The sequence below is a fragment of the Condylura cristata genome, unplaced genomic scaffold (genome assembly GCF_000260355.1).
Source record: "Condylura cristata isolate star-nosed mole 26May11 unplaced genomic scaffold, ConCri1.0 scaffold00005, whole genome shotgun sequence".
Classification (NCBI taxonomy): domain Eukaryota; kingdom Metazoa; phylum Chordata; class Mammalia; order Eulipotyphla; family Talpidae; genus Condylura; species Condylura cristata.
The window spans coordinates 15,526,323-15,543,716 of NW_004567106.1; the positions used below are offsets into that span (position 1 = coordinate 15,526,323).

At 35.8% G+C, this 17,394-nt stretch overlaps 1 protein-coding gene across 7 annotated transcripts in view; it reads left to right on the plus strand.

The window, feature by feature from the left end:
- Positions 1–11,038: 11,038 nt before the first annotated feature.
- The window catches only part of PHF14 (PHD finger protein 14), a 172,416-nt gene continuing 166,060 nt past the window's right edge, over positions 11,039–17,394 (plus strand). For all 7 annotated transcript variants that reach the window (XR_001145083.1, XR_001145084.1, XM_012720907.1 and 4 more), the window contains exons 1-2: positions 11,039–11,497; positions 11,962–12,072. Coding sequence is in view for 5 of the 7 variants with exons in the window: in XM_012720907.1 (XP_012576361.1) it covers position 11,497; positions 11,962–12,072 (112 nt within the window). In the remaining 2 variants the exon portion in view is untranslated. The remainder of the gene's footprint in view (positions 11,498–11,961; positions 12,073–17,394) is intronic.

Here is a 17,394-nt window from a genome sequence, read left to right on the forward strand (position 1 = left end):
AAGACACAGTGAGTGAAAGTGCTCAATATAGATATATTTGAAGTCCTGGAGAACAGGAAACTAGAGCAAAAAGAAAAACTGAAGATATAATAGCACAATTTGATAGGAGATAATGTTCTAATGATTCAAGATTCTCTTGAAGCACTATATAGGAGGAAAAAGAAACCATACATAAATACATTGGTACTACACTATTTTTTACCCAAGTTGAACATTTAAATAATGTGTTAATTTCATTTTGAAAAGATACAAATAAGAATATATAGAGAATCATTATTCCCGATAGTCTCCAGATGTAAAGAGCCGAAACATTTTTCTGGGGTTAAATGAATACATTGTACTTTCAAAATGAAAATCACCTATAAGTACACACAACAACAATTATTTTCATAAAATGTATTTTAAACATTGAAACAAAACAACAAAAATGATTCAAATTATATAAAATTTTAAAATTAAGTTAGACTCAAAATAATAACTATATTGGTAGCAAGAAATGTTAATTGAGGGGGCTTAAGAGACAACTTGGTCTTGGCATTTATTTTTCACCTTTATATGTGTGTTTTTTTTTAAATAATGGTGTTATATAGATTTAGAACACTGTTAGGATATTTCCTTATGACTTGTCACTTAGAAACTTGAAGAATTTAAAAGAACAGAAGGTGTCATTTATGCATTTTTGTTTGAAAGCTTCTCTACCTTTGAGCAGATGACATGAAACTCCTGTCTCTAACTAACCTTATTTTCTGTCCAATACACACTATTGTACACTGTATGATTTTGCTCCATTGATGCTGTCTTTGCCCATCTGCTTTACTTTCCTGGGACTTGCCCCTATGAAACACTACTCCTAAAACTGTCATTCAGATGCACTCAAACATAATTAAATACCTCAGCTTGTCAATAAGATCTGTCCAATAAAACAGCTACGATTTTTCACTTTTGTTATTTTCTCCATCCATAACAAATACTGATAATGATGTGGGATAAGTGGGGGTTTCTTGTATCCCTTCAAGAATAAACTTAACAGTCACTTTAACTGGCATATAACATGTTTATTAAGAAAGAGACACTTATATCAACACAAACAGGCAAAGACTACATTTTTAAATGGTGGCCTAAAACATTGTTCTTTAGTAGAACTTCTTACTTTAGAATTAAGTTGGTTTACTGTAACAATTATTGGTCTTCTCTATTCATACCCCATCTCTAAATTTTGGCCCTACAAAATTTGCATTGCTGGTTGTGATGACTATATTAGCCATTACTATTCTCACTCAGGCTGGTCTAGGGGGCCAGCATCTAGACCCAGGAGTCAAAGGACTTAGCTTTCCGAGCAGGTGATCAGTTCAGTAATCAGATATTTCTGATACAGCTACCAGCTCAAGAGAGACACAGAATTGTATTAGGCATATAACACAATATTTTCCAAGTTTCCAGGAATGCAATGGAGCCAGTTATTAGTTGTCCACATGTACGGGGTGTAGGAAGAATGCTTTCAGTTAATAGTTAATACTGAAGAGGCAATACAATTCAATACAATTCAGCGATCCAAATTTAATTCTGCTTATTCCTAATTTTTTTATATAGGGGAGTTTTTTGTTGCAAGTGGAGGAAATCTAACTACAATAACATTTCAGTGTATTGTACTAGTTTGAAAACAAATTACAATGACCACAGATGAACTGTGAAAACATTACACTAGTTAAAGCAAACCAGATGAGATAAGTATTTTTTAAATCCACTTATGTGAAATATCTAAAACAGACAAATCTGTAGAGAGAGGTTATTAGGGCCTAGGAGTAAAAATGAAGGGGAATAATTGCTAGTGGTTATTGAATTTCTTTCCAGGGTCATGTAAATGTCCTGAAATTAGACAGTGGTGATCATTGTACAATTTTTTTAATAGTCTACAAATCACTGAATTGTATACCATGAACTGTAAATCATGAATATAAGTCATTTAGCCACATATTTTATAGCATGTGAAATATATCTCAATAAAACTGCTATAAAAAATCAGCCCTGAGCTATGAGCACCTCACAAAAAAATGTTTAAATATAAACAAAAATCTTGTTGTTATATGTTATGCTATTGATTGCCTAGGGCACAAAGGTAAAATGAAACATAGTTTTCATGGTATGCTTTTGCACAGTTAAAAATCATACTATGTATATATAATATATAAAAATAAAGTTGATTAACTTATAATTATTTTCAATATTATTTATTTGATGTATATGTAGAAAGTATTTACTCGTGTAGTAACAGACAAGAGCTTTGCTACCTAAATACTTCAAGAAAATTCTGTAATAATTGTATTTTTCATTATTTGAAAAGTATGATTACTAATGAACCCTTTGTGAGAAAATTAATAAATTATATATATATTTGAGTCAACTAGAATTGTAGTTTAGAAATCAGATTCAAACTTGATTTCTATTTTCATGTAAATAGCTTGTCTTTTCTCTCTGGGAGCATTTAGGATTGATTATCTTGAAGCTCAGAAACATTGGAGCAATTTTTTTCCTATTTTGTTAATATTGTTTTCTTGACTATCTCTGAAAATGTAAGTTAGGACACAATGAAATTAGCCATGGACTATCTACAAGGGATGGTCTTAAGTGACAACTGCTTTGCTAATTGTTGCACTTTTCAAATTAGTACTATAAATTGAGAGAAAGAGAGATTTCTCTAGAAAATATAGGAATCTCTTATTTTTTTTAAGAAGTTTTGTATCTATTAAGGTACAGTATACTAGTAACACAAACTCTTTCTTGTTTTCAAGCAAAAAAAGAATTAAATAGTGGGAATGAGGTATTTATAAGATTAGTTGGAGGTCTGGAGAAGAAGCTTAGCTGTCTCTAGAATTTAGGCTCTACTTCTGCACAGCTGTATGTACATTTGAGATGTCAGGAACCTGGTACCATTCCAGATTTTGCAGCTACTCATACCATAAACAGGTAATAACTATTTCTAGACACTGGAACAAGAAGGAATCTGGTCATCACATGTTGAAATTCATGCCTGCTGAAACTTTGTTGTCTATTGCCTGATTCCCAAAACTGGCTAGCTCTTTCTGCCTTCAAATCTGTTGGATCTGCAAAAGTTAAACAATCCTAGTTCTGAGGGAGTCTGAAAAACTTCTTTTCCTCTAGGAGACTGCAGTAGAGAGGAAGAAGGGGGAGGAAACAGATATAGCATGTAGTAGACAACACATGGCACTGTTTTCTACTGAGTTTTCATGCATACCTTTCTGATAGAGAGAGGAATCTTCATAAAATGGGTAGGGCCTATGTTCCCTACTCCACCCATCAAAGGGCAGAACTAACTAGTGAGGGAAAGTCAGAGACTAGGAGAAGACACTGGTAGCCAAAAGACATGTGAAAAAGTTCCACTTGCTTCCTGGCTTTGGACTTGCAACAGGTATTTAGGGACTTGGAAGAGACATGTGGGTGAGAAGCATATGGGGAAGCTGACAATGACTGCCTTTATCTTGATTTATACTTTGATTTTCCTCCTTTCATCCTAGACTTGTCTGGCCTCTTTAGTTGTCCGTCAGAAGTTGCCTTAGGTTTGTGGCAAATTTTTAGGCTAAAGCTACTGTGCTTTGTGCCAACCCTGTTTGGCCATTTACCCACAAGGGATATTTCACTGGAAAACTCTTATCCTTTCTGCTTTTTCTATGCTTACCAATTCTATTGAAGTATTTTTTTTTCCTACTAAACATCTTATGCTGTAAGAGTACACTTTGCTTTATTCAGCAAATGGTAGAATCCACTTAGAAAATGCGAGTATGGGACTCCTAGGGTATCCCTAGTCAGCACTTTTAACACCTCTACACATAAACTTCCCCACAACAGTAATAGCAATACAATTATGCTACCACCAAATGTAAGGTAGTAATTCCTAATATAATTGAGAGCATTGTCTTCTTTAGTGTCAGAGTTTGTCCTTGTCTTTTTGAAGCAGGAAGTTGCTGACTTCTGCCTGAAGTCTGTTGCTTGCATTCTGCTGCTTGCTGGAGTGGAAAGTCCCTGAAATGTGCTGCTTGCCCACAGTAGTAGCTATGACTTCCTTGACCCCCTTTCCAAAAAATAAATAAAATCAATGATGAATAGAGTGTCACGTTTCCTTCTATAACCTATATAAAGCCCTGCCATTTCTGCTTTTGGGTGTTCAGCTTTTTGGGATGGATCCCACTGAGCCACCTCTGAGTGCTGCTTAATTTTTCTGTGATGTTACTGTAATACTCTGGGGCATCTTGGGCTCTGACTAATTGTTGGCTGCTATGAGGGAATGCTATAGGGATGATGAGAATAAGCATTCTTTTGCAAAAATATGGCCTCTGGCAAGGTCTTAACAAAGTCTTCAACAAGGGAACTAAATTTGACAGATAAGAAGGGTTTGATTCCACTGAAGAAAATAGGAGGCTCTGAGATTTTGGCAACCAACGGCCAACTCTCAAGGTACCATTTTTTCCTAATAAATATCCTAAATTCTTATAAACCTGCCTAAAAGTTCCAAATTATGGGTTTTGATTCATTGATTGCTGGCCCATCACAGTATGAAATTAGTTTATAGCAGTGATTCTTAAGAGAAGGGTTGCAAATACTAATGATGGGGTTTTCACCCCCACCACTACCTCTCTAGAGGATTTTTGTAGATGTCGAGATACATTTGTGATTGTTACAGCTTGGGCCATTGTTACCTAGTGGGTACAGGGATGCTGGTAAGTATCTCACAATGCATAGGCACTCAGAACAAGGAATTATACAACCCTAGTTTTTGAGAGAAATCACAGAAGTTTTCTTTGTTTTTTGTTTTGTTTTGTTTTTTTCTTATAACAGCTTTGATTCAATAATTTAAAACCCTAGTCTTATCTTCCTTTACCTTTCACAGTTTGTCACAGCTGCCATTCCTATCCAGTTCAGTATTTCTTATTCCCACTTTAATATTCATTATAACACTTGTTAAAAAAGACTGGTCTTCAAGGGACAATTTGGCTGCACCCATCATTAAGTAGGGCAGGGACCACAGTACCTCCCCTTTGTATAGTGATATCTGTGTAACTGTAATGAAGTATTCACTGCCTTTTTATCCATATCAAATAAAATAATAAATTAAAAATTTGGAGAGGCTTGGAATATAGGTCAAAATTCAGTTGTCCTTTATGAATCAGAATTGTTATCCTTAGATTTAAAATAAATCTAAAGAAGACTTGTACTCTTCTTGAGAGTTGTACTCTCTCTAAAGAAGAGTTGTACTCTTCTTGCTACTTAAAAAAAAATGAACCCCTGTATTCTAAATGATGAATCAGAGACTCGAAGAGTCAAGTTGATTGTTTTAAGGTGACACAGAAATTCAAGGGCCAAGCCTAAACTCAATTCAGCACTCCATATGATATTTAGTACTTTTGTTTTTACATCTGTATATTGTACTATACTCAGTGTCCATGAGAGAGCCTAGGTAAGTGAAATGTCAGGTCATTAGGCTGAGTCACCCCAGTTCCTGTTTCAACAAGTAGACTAAATCGTGCACTAGAGATCCCTGCAAAACAATTTGGCCTTCTACACTGACCATAAGATACCATGATAGACAAAAAGGGTTAGATTCTGAATAATGATTATCTTACAGTTTTCTGTAGGAATAAGTCCAAAAGCCCCATGTGCGGTTAGAATGTAACCTGTTTTCACATGCCTGTAGGTAACTTAACCCAGAACAAGCTATGTCACTGCTTTCCTCTGCCCTTCTCATGGACCTACCCTTTAAATATCTCTTCCTGACTCCCTTCAGGGAGCATTGCTAAATTTTTCTTTCTGACATCGGTCCCACATGTGTAAATCTCTAATAAAATTTTGAATAGTTACTACGTCTAGCACTCTGGTGAATTCTTTCACTGCAGTGCAAAGGATTAATTCTTAAGGGTCAGCGCCTGAATCCACATCAACAATATGCTGTTTACCTTTTATAGACGATTTCACAATACAAATCTGCTTTTTATACGTACTGTTGATGTTGCATGTATATCACGTTGTCACATTTAGTTTGTTTAGTTGAACAGAATTTTTGACATTAATATTATCTTTGGCAAAATAACTACATTAAGACTGCAGTTGTTGGACCTCTCTGGTGGTGCAGTGGGTTAAAGCACAGCACTAAGAAGCTAAAGCCACTTCAGCACAAGCTCGATCCCCGCTGCTGGAGGTGATCCACATGGTATGGCAGACCTCTCCTGACCCTCCCACTGTTCCCCTCAGCAGTGTGCTTCTTCAATCTGCCTGTTCTGCTCCCCACTCTGTCTCTGGTGAAGCCTCTCACACACCACACCGCTGACCTGTACCCCAGTTCTGTTTGCATAAGTAAATAAATCTTAAAAAAAAAAAATTACAGTTGTCACAATTAAGAAATAATTAGTCTTACATTATGTGTAGTAATGTATGAATACGTCAAATCTGACTAAAACAAAAGGAAAAAAACATGATGAATTATAGAGTGAATGCTATCAATAAGTGCACAAAAAGGAAATACAGTCACAACTCTTATGTAACCATTTATGGAATGTTTTAGCCAGAGCAACTAGGAAAGAAAAAGAAATTTAAAAAAATTGAGAGAAGGAAGGGAACAATTCAAGCATTTTCTTTTAATGTCATATCTCAGAAGTTTTATATAAATTTCTGGTGATTTCCAGTTGACCAGAGCTTAATTACATAGTCACATATACCTGCAAGAAAGTAAGGAAATGTAGTCTCCATTTTTGAGAAGCTTGTAGTTGGTTTAAAATTTAGGCCTTATATTTATTTATTTTTAAGAAATACATAATAGTAGTATGAGACAACTTGCAATCTCATTCACAGATTTTTTTTTTAAAGATTTATTTATTTATGCTTACAGAACTGGGGTATAGGCCAGAGATACAGGGGTGGTGAGAGGATTCACCAGAGACAGAGTGGGGAGCAGAACAGTTAGACTGACAAAGTACACTGCTGAGGGGAGCAGCGGGCGGGTCACCAAAGGTCTACTACTATGCCATGTGGGTCAGCCCCCTGGCTGGGTGTTGAACTAGTGCTGCAGTGGCTTCAGAGACCTTCATAATGAGGTGCTTTAAGAGCCCCTCATTCATGGTTTTTAAATGCAAATCAAAGAAGCAATGCTATTTTAAAATTTTGGTATTCTTTTCTCTTTGTCTCTTCTTTTGCTTGTTTCCTTCTTTCCTTTCTGTGGTTCTTTCCTTTTTAACATACAGATTACAAAGGTTAAAAAATATTGCTCATCTAAATTCAACCTCATGCCCTCATGACCTTGAAACAGAAAAAGGATATTAGTGGAAATATAAGTAAACTTCAAATAAGTCTGCAGTTTAGTTATAATAATAATAGTAATAATAATAATAATAATGTGTAATAATATTAACTTCTTAGTTTGTGAATATACTATGGTTATAGTTTGTGAATATACTATGACTACTATGTAAGCTGTAGACACTGGTGGAGGCTGGGTGAAAGGTATATAAGAACCCAATATTATAGCTACACTCTTCAGTCAATCTTTAATACTTTAAAATTGAAAGTTAATAATGATTGCCAGTACTCAGTCGTCAGGGATTTAGAAAACTGGAAAGAATTCCTGTGCATTATTTGTGGTTATACACACTAGTACCTAGTGTCAAATTAATGGTTACTTTCTGTTTTAGTGAAAAATTGGGAATTATTTATTAAATGTGTGGCTAATTGGAAATACATATCTATTGAGCTATTTTACAGCTTTAACATCTTTCTCAGGTTATGATTTTTAAAAATAAATAAATTTAAGAAAAGAATATAAATACAGTAATGTACTTCTATTCAGAAAATCTTAGAATTTCACCTGAAGAATGATGAGGGCTGACATTTAGAATATTTTTTCCCCTTTACATAACTCAACATAATTCCTCCCAGTGAATCTAGGCAGCAATCAGAGAATAGGAAGTTTGATTTTATAATTTCGGAGTAAAAATAATCCAAGCATCATTGATGTTTGAAATAAAATGGACATGAAGCTCCTGGTGGAGTTGATTCATTAACTAAGTTGCTGGACTTTTCATTATGTGAGTTCCAGGTTAATACATATTAAATAGTTTTCCCTTTTGCCCATGTCACTAGACACAGTTCACCTTATGTACTAACTTCTTGCCCATAAATAAAACATATATATGGCAACATTTTATGTTTCCCTAAAGGCATATTTTTATGTAGACCTCCCAGTGAAGATAAAGAATGACTAAGGAGGCAGGTTACAAGAAGTGGTGCTTTGCAGCACCAGGAACAAAGACATTACTAAAAGACCCCCCTCCCACACTAAGCAATACTGTATAACTTTACCTCACTGTTCTATGAGACAGTTTCTTTGGAAATTATGCCTTCACTAGCTATTTTCCTTGTCACAAGGAAATAAATTCTTGCCTTTGTGTGTTCCATCTTGGCTGTGTCTTTTATTTGGCACAGATACCCACCAAGAGAAGGAACCCAGAAATAATAAACCTGAAAACCAGCAGGGAATATTAAGAATCTGATGCTACTACCTCTAAATCTTGAGAAAATCAGGTGAGGGAAGATGAATGCTTCCATTTTAGAAGGCAGAAGGGTAACTTTCTGTCATAGACAAGTAAGTTCAAGAATGATCATTGGAAAGGAATAGGATTTATTATCTATATTTTAAAATTTTGGAAAAGAAGTTTCTATTACACATTAGAAGCATTTGAGGTGCATCTGATGGTAATATGTGTGAGGACACTAGAGGTTTCAGCAGTGGTGTGAAAAACAGAAAGATGAGTTTGTATTGTAATTGTGTTATCTATATGTAATTATATAATAATTGTTATATATTACTACTGACATGTCAGTTAACTGGAGCAGTAGAATAACTTTTGAGGAATATGAGGAACCATGTTTTCTTAGCCCTACACATCTACACATGCTTATAAAAATGTATTTTTAGTTGTCTACTTTTCTCCTTTTCCCAGACAGTTCAGATACTTAAAGACTTTTCCTGGATGCCTTCCTTGAGTGCCTTCCATTCTTTTATCTTGTCTATGTTTATTCTGGCAGCTCTTTTCATATCAATTACATTCTGTAATTGTTAACTTGTCTGTATCCCTAATTGTACCAGAGCTGTGCACAGTAAAACTGAAAAAAACTGTGCTACGGAAGATCAAATTTCTAGGTTGTCAACATAAATATAAATTATTTACTATTTTTTTAAATTTTAATTGTATGAAATTTAATTTCAGTCTACAAAATAATCCCATATGCTTCTTTGAAGAGCAAATTCCACTATTGTCTTACATGATTTGATTCTTATGCATTTAGTTTTTCACAACACTATTTCCCACTTTACAAATGTAGCCACTCAATCTGTATTTGGCTAGTAAATGGATATGTGAATAAGCTTCATTTAATTTTTCCTGCCTCATTGGCATTTAAAAGCTGTTAATTTTGTTTCAGATTCTAGTATTTTAACCCATTAGAAAAATAGTTTTATGAGTAGACATTTTGTGTGAAACTGGTGAACGACTGATATATATGTTTGAATATGTTTCATGTTTAATAATGTATCTTAAAAATAAATTCTCTGGGGCTCTCCCTGGTGGTGCAAGGGGTTAACGTGAAACTACCCACAGCAATTGAATGGTGCCACTGCACCCAGGCCAATGAGGTGACCCACACGGCACTGAAGACCTCTTCAGTACCTCCCACTGCTCTCCTCAGCAGTGTATTTCGGTTGCCCTGTGCCACAGTTCTGTATGCATAAATAAGCTTATTTTAAAAAATAATTTATATTTATTTATGTCTACAGAACTGTGATACAGAGCAGAGGTGCAGGGGTGGTGAGAGGATTCACCAGAGACAGACTGGGAGGTAGAACAGGCAGATTGACTATGTACACTAATGAGAGGAGCAGCAGGCAGACCGAAGAGGTCTGTCATGCCATGTGGGACACCGCCCTGGCTGGGATCGAACTCGAACTCCAGGTGAGGAAGCTCTGGCTAGCTTCTTGGTGCCGTTCTTTAGCCCCTTGTGTCACCAGGAAGGATCTAAAAATAAATAAATCTTTAAAAAAATTCTCTGAGGCCCTCCCCGGTGGCTCTATGGGTTAGGACTCAACACTGCAAGCTAGTCGCAGCAACTTCAGTGTGTTCGATCCCCAGCCCCAGAGGTGATCCACATCCATGGCAGACCTCTTCTGACCCGCCTGCTTCTCTTCTCAGCAGTGTACTTTGTGGATCTGCTTATTTTGCTCCCCCACTCTGTCTCTGGTGAATCCTCTCACTGCCCTGCACTTCTGTCTGGCCAGTAACCCAGTTCTATATGCATAAATAAATAAATCTTTAAAAAAAAATTCTCTGAATAGATTTACAAACCCACACCCATGAGATAATACACACTATATTTGTGATGGGGACACTTTCCCATAGGTATATTAATCAGCACAATTGATTTAATAAAAATGTCGGCCCACATTACAATCATAAAACAGGTAATTTTTTTTTCTTCCTTAGAGCTGTATTTTTCATAGAACTCAATAAGTTGTACTCCAAAAGTCAGTTATGTAAAAGATAGGCAAGTCACAAATTTTCTGGAAAAAAACAAAACAAAGCAACACTCAAGGAATTACATCCCCCCTTTCACTTTCACACATATGCAGACATTTTAAGAAATCCAATTTACGGAAACAGCAAGTAGAATACTAGGCTTTTTTGATAGTACACACGTTCTTTTGTGGAAAGTTTATTCTGAGAAAATCCTTAAAACACAGAAGTCAAAAACAACAATTGACGTCCCATGGACAGAGAATGGAGTAAAACGCCAGGAGAGCGGAGCCTCAGGGCTTGTGGGCAGGGCCTTGAAGAGTGGAAAGCCTTTTGATAAACTTCGTCAGTTCTCGGCTTGGCTCGGCTACCTTTCAGCTCTTTTTTGGCTCCTCCTCCGGAGGGAGCACTGCGGCGAGTTTAGCGCATGCGTTCTGGGCTCCTGCTGCTCTCAGGGCCGCGCTCTGCCTTGTCTTTTCACTTCCTCTTGGTTAGAGGTGTATCCGGGTCGTTGCTTTCTCTATTGTCTCAGGCAACTGGCCTCGGACTGTGCAAATTCTGGGTCTTTTGTTGCTTCTGGTGCAGGCTAATAAAGTTTTTATTTGTTTTATTTTTTTTTTCTAGCGGTTTTAACGGGGGAACTCTCCTAAGGGCCGCCGTGTTGGCCGTGCTGTTTGGGCCACGGGCGCCTCTGGCCGAGGAGCGCCTAGGGGAGGGGCGCGAGCGGCCGGGGCCGGTTTTTCCAGGGCTGGGGGGCGGGAGGGGACCTCTGGGCTGCTTCTGGGACGCCCGGGTTTGGTCGGCGGCGCCGCGTTTAAATAGCACCTTCCGACTTGCTTCCGCGGTCTCAGTGCCCGACCTCGGCGCTGCCTGGGCTCTCGCAGTCACTCCCTAGGTCTCCTTCAAACGACCACCTCACGGATACCTTAGTAAGTGTGTCGGAGACTTCCGCGGGGAGAAAGAAAGTCCACTGCACCCCTTCAAAAAGAGGGAGCAGGATGGGGGTGGGAGGGTCCTGTGGGAAGCCGAACCCTTTGTGGACGCTCCCCTTCCACCGCCCGCGGGAATGAACACGACGTTTATTCCTGGGCTTTGCGGTTTCCTTAGTTGCCTGTTATGGAGTCTTAAATTAGGGGCTTCGAGCGAGGTACAGAAACATTACAAAATAGACAAAAAGGTTAGCTTTGATTTTGGCCCGCCTAGGTTCGCGAACCACTGCCACTCTTGGCGGCTGCTGGCCATCCCAGCCCAAGTTCCCACAACCTCCCCATTCCTTGAAAAATGAATTAGAAATTTCCTTGCACGAGGTTAATAGGTGTTTTTCCTTTAGCACAACTCTCTTCAGAGGTTGGTGTGACAAAGAATGACTATGTAATATTTTTCTTTTCAACAGTGGATCGCAGCTCCAAGAGGAGGCAGGTGAAGCCTTTGGCAGCTTCTCTGCTAGAAGCCCTCGATTATGATAGTTCAGATGACAGTGACTTTAAAGTTGGAGATGCCTCAGGTAACCGTTTTCTTCTCACTTCCCCTCTCTCCAGCTTTCTGGAGTTGGCTTACTTTCAAGTTTTTTTCTTTTTTAAAGACTCGGCTTTTGATTAAAATGCCCATTCAAAGTCAAGCACATAAACTTTTTTTTTCCTTTTGATTTACCAACATTTCCTTAAGGTCTGTCACTAAATCGTAATCATTGCTTCCATTTTTGTTGAGAATACTCAGATAATTAGTAGAGAGGGACCTATTTCAAAGATGCACAAGCATTTACTCCATTCTACAACCTAAAATATATTTATGCTTATTTCATCTACAGAGGGCGAATAATCGGATATCCCAAAATAAAATAATATCCTGAGAATAAAGTGAACCATAAGCAGGGTTCTTCTCTTTAGATCAGAGCCCTTCAGGGGAGTTTTGCTTTTTGTCAGTTAGTTCTCTTAACCAAATAAAGTTGCCCATAGTAGAAAGTTGTACTGTGTGTAGGTACTGGACCTTATGGATTGGGTCTTGCAAAATTCTCTGAGGTATATGGTATGTATACTTGCTCATCACACTTTATGATTTAAAAACAACTTTGGGTCATATATTGAAATTGCACAAAAATGGGAAATTTAAGATTAGGCTTTTCTTTTGTATCTATGTTCCATATGTCTTAACATACACATAGTTTTAAGCAGATATTTGAGAAATGCATACAAACTATGTTTAAATATTTTATGTGGAAAATACTAATAAACGTGTGCAAAAATTATTAATAATTTTGTCCCTTTGGATGGAAATTTAAGTAAGGTGAGAAATTAAAGCCTTCCAGTTCATTCTCTTAACCCTTAAGATATTCTTCCCAAAAGTTTGCTTTTCTTAGTTACAGCTCTCTCCTTGTCTGTGGTTTTTCCTTTGTTTTTTTTCAAGAGTGGTAGGAAGTGATAAAATTAGATTATATCCTGTACTACTGTTGGTTACTTTTAATAACATCAGAAAGCAAAATTAGCATTGTGATTTACTGAGAATGTTTTGTTCCATAACTGCAAGTAATGTTTTATAGCAACTTAGAAGGAGAGACTGCTTTACAACCAGAGTAAAAAAATTTATATGAGGTCACTTAGGAAGTAATAGATCTAAGCCTTGTCTTTTGACTCCAAAATTTACATTTTTTTATTACATAATCCTAAAAGTAGATGGGTGAGCTCTTAAATGGAAACTGCATATATGTGGTAATGTCTAATTGAAGTTACTCCCAGCAGTTGTTAAGTTACCTTGAATAATTGTTTATTAACCATTGCTTCTTAGCTCTGTCATCTCCTCCTTTAAAATGGGATCATTGATGTTTGTGCTTCCAGACAAGGGAAAGGAAAAGAGATAGCAGGTACTTGGTAGAACTGCCTGCTCTGCTTCCCACTCTGTCTCTGGTGAATGCTCTCACACTCTCCCCTGTTACACCTGGTCTATACCCTAGTACTCTATGCATAAATAAATAAATCTTAAAAGGAAAAAAAAAAGATAAAATCATAAACTATTTCAGATATTTTGGTGAAAACCTTGATAGACATATTTTTGGCTACAATGTAGTTTTGGTTTATTGAAGTTGTAAACCGACCTAAAAATATTACTTTTTTTCTATACAGTCCACTTTCTCAAAATAATTTGTTATCAAACTAGAGATTCCTGACCTTTTAATCCTAATTAGAATTAATGGGAATTATCTAACATTTATAAAAAGTGGTAGCGTGCTTTTTTTGGTACGATATTAGGTAGTGTTTTCATTCATCTGCATGTGTTGTTGAGGTAAAAGTAGGATGACCTCTGTTAAGCTGGTCATTAAAAAATAAAATCTTGCTCCTAAAAGCATTAAAAAATTTATACTCCCTGTTCTTATTGTCACAATAACTAGCCTGTTGTATTTCGTGACTTAGACATAGCCCCTGTGAAATGAAGATCCCACATTCATTTGTGTAGTTCTCATGTGTTACTGAAAATGAAAGTTTAGTAGGAAATGATTTTGCTTAAACTAGTTATAGAAGAAATTGAAATGTATTTTGTTTTCTTGGTTAATGTGCTCTGGTGTCACCATAGCTGAGATTCTGACTTAGCCTAGATCTCTAGATTACCAGTGTTTTTTTTTTTGAATCCCCTTCTTTGCCTGGTGTTATTCGACTCTCATAGGGAAGAAGACATTAGACTTATCACTGGTTTTCAAATATGTTGAAGTTGTAGAATTCCAACCCTGTTGATGAACAGGAGAAATAGGTGAATGTCTGTTTATAACTTCTTTCAAAATCTCTACACATAATTTATTGAATGAACAACTAACTTCCTTAGAACTTAAATGTTACAATGATTAGGTTCGTTGGCCTTTATTTTTGTTAACTGGATTCTGCTCATCACTTTCTTCTAGTCTTCATTTTGAAATTTAAAATTCTGACTACAAAACTTCATATTTGTATTTAAGTGTAGAAAATTCTGGAACCTTGAAGGTTAACATATTCAAAACCCTTGAAGATAAAACATTTTATTCATATGCTTATCAGGTGATAGAAAAGGTAAATATTGTTTAAAAAAGCCTTGTTGTAAGTATGATAATTTTCCATCTACCATACCACCCATCTTTGAAGTCAGAGCTCAGATACTACCTCCTTTCTTTGCCTCACCTCTTTTGCACCAAGAACATGTTCTCCTTGGAATTACTAGAACTCTTATATCCCCTTGAATGTTTTCCATTCTATGTTGCCTTTATGGTGTACCTTATTTCTCTTTACTCCACTGGACTTTAAGGTCAGTTTGTTTTTGTTTCTTACTATTCCACAGAACCAAACATTCAATAAATATTACATGAATTAAAAAAAAGTCTTGCCACAGTATTGACAGTTAATAATTGATTTCAAGTCTCTACTTTCAGAAAATTATGAACTGAAAAGTTTATATTTTAGAAAAAGTAGAGCTAAATTATTCATTTTTGATTGGGGTCAGTCAATAATTTTAAAATAATAAGTCCCAAAATGGATATTAAGAGCATCTAATACATTAGAATTTTAATGATTGGTTACCACCAGAAAAACTTTATGTTGAAATGTTAGGTGGAACCAATTGAAGTTACCAGTTTTGTGGTTCTAAAACAGTGGAATAGTGGCAGTTTCATATTTGATGGAGTGGTTATATATGAGATTTAGTCCTAGGATTGGAATAGAGTAGGAGACATTTCGAACAGCACATTTAGTAATCTGTTCTAAAAGTGGAATATTTTTAAAAATGAGTGCATAGATTACCTTTATTACACAAGATAAAATAGTGTGTCCTCCCAACTCCCTATTCAAAGTAAATGGTTAATTTTAGATTTTGAGTGACAGTTAAGTTTTGTTAGCCCATACTGCGAAAAATAATTTAACTGGAAGAGTTAGTCTAAGACTTTGCTTTGGTAGTACTTTGTGTTTAATTTGACTTTGGGTAAATGGAGCAAGAGCTGGTCATTGATTTTAAAAGCACTTTGCTGAATATTGTGAATTAAGAAAGAAATAGTAATATTAGAGTCATGACTCTTAATTACTAAAGGATGCATAGATGCTACAAAACCTGTGTAGTTTAAGTCTTTCAAAGGAGATGGGAGAAGTCTTTAACCATGATTGAGCAATTGAGGTGTTAAGAATTGAAGTAGGAACTGAAGGAGAAAGAATCTAGGTAGGGGAAAACACTAAAAATGTGACAGCTGGAAAATGTCATTTATATTTGGGGATCAAGATTAAGTGAAAGAGTAGAAAAGGTAAGCATGGGAAAGTACAACGAGGTTAAATTGAGAACATCTGTTGTAGGCTAAGGTTTTTCAACTTAAGCACTATTGGTATTTTGGGTTAGATAACCCTTTGTGGTGGGGGCTTGTGCTGTGTATGTATGATAGGATGTTTAGTAGCCTCCCTGTCTTCTGTTTATTAAAGTGCCATGAGCATTTTCCCTGTGTTCCTCTCCACCCTAACCCTTTTCTGGCAATCAGTATCTATAGACATTGCCACATGTCTTCTGTGGGACAAATTGCCTGGACTTTAGAGTTACAGGTCTAGACTTTTCTGTAAAATACAAAATAATGTAACTAGAACTAGAGTCAGGAAAAGATTATGAAGTGTGTTGACCTTTTTTTTCTTTTTTAAAGAAATGTACAGGTTAGTCAGAGCTAACTCCAAGATGAGAACTGAATAACCAGTAGGCCAGTTATCTATATTTATCATGCATATTTATAGTACTAATCACTGTTGCATGAAATCATTATCATTGAATGAAATATCTAGATAATTAAAGTTGACGAACAAAGATGATTATGTACACTGCAAAGTTAACATAAAACTGGATTAAATCATACTGATTTTATTGTTTAATATTTATCATGGAGAAAACTTGTGCACTGAATATTGCTGGGAGACTCCATGTATTTGAGAAAGATTACTTTTATTAACCAAAGAGGAAGTAAGGGTCTCAATTCTAATGTTTTTTTTTTTTTTCCCTAATGTAAAATGCTTTATTGTAGACAAAGAATCAACTTTGTCTTTATGCTTAAGATAGCTATACTTGAAGTATCTGGCTTATTATAGTTTCCTTTTTTAAGGAGGGAGGTAAGGACTGATGGATTTAGAATACCATGCAAAGTCCTTATTTAAATATGTAGCAGTAGCAAATTTTTCTTTGCTGTCTATGAAAATATAATTATAGATAGCCAAGGACTCTGATTTTTTTCACTGTCATTATTACCAAGCAATGCTTGGTAGTAAATATTATTTGTCTCCATCCCTCAAGTGTAAATGTACCAAAAAGAAGTGACGGTTAATCAGATGAATTTTTTTTCAGAGATCAAAGAAAGATAAACTTTGATATGTTCCTGAAGTATGAAGATGGAGTTTGAATAATGTGTTATATTTGGATGATAAAGTGAACTACTAGGATTTATATTTGTGGAGACAGGGTCACATTTTTCTAATAACAAATGAAAAGAATATAGAGTATCAATTTCCTCTACTTTTAAAAATTAGTTGATTAATTGTTGGCAACAACCAAAACCGAATTACAAATGTTTCTGTCATTCTGTAAAAAATACCAAATTATAGTGAGGATGGATTGGTCTCAGTTTTGGTCAGATTTCCATAGTTCATCTTTTTTTTTTTTAATGTACTCTATTTGTTGCTAAAGAGAATTAAAAGTATTTTTAGGTAGGTACTTCTAAAAAAGTCTCTAGAAGATTAATCCAAAGAAAAGTATCTTTACATCTCCTAGGTCTTTTAATTTTGGCATTACTTGTAAGATGTTTTAGTTCTCTTTAGTCAATCTGCAGTTTCTCTCCATTTAACTAACTCTGATT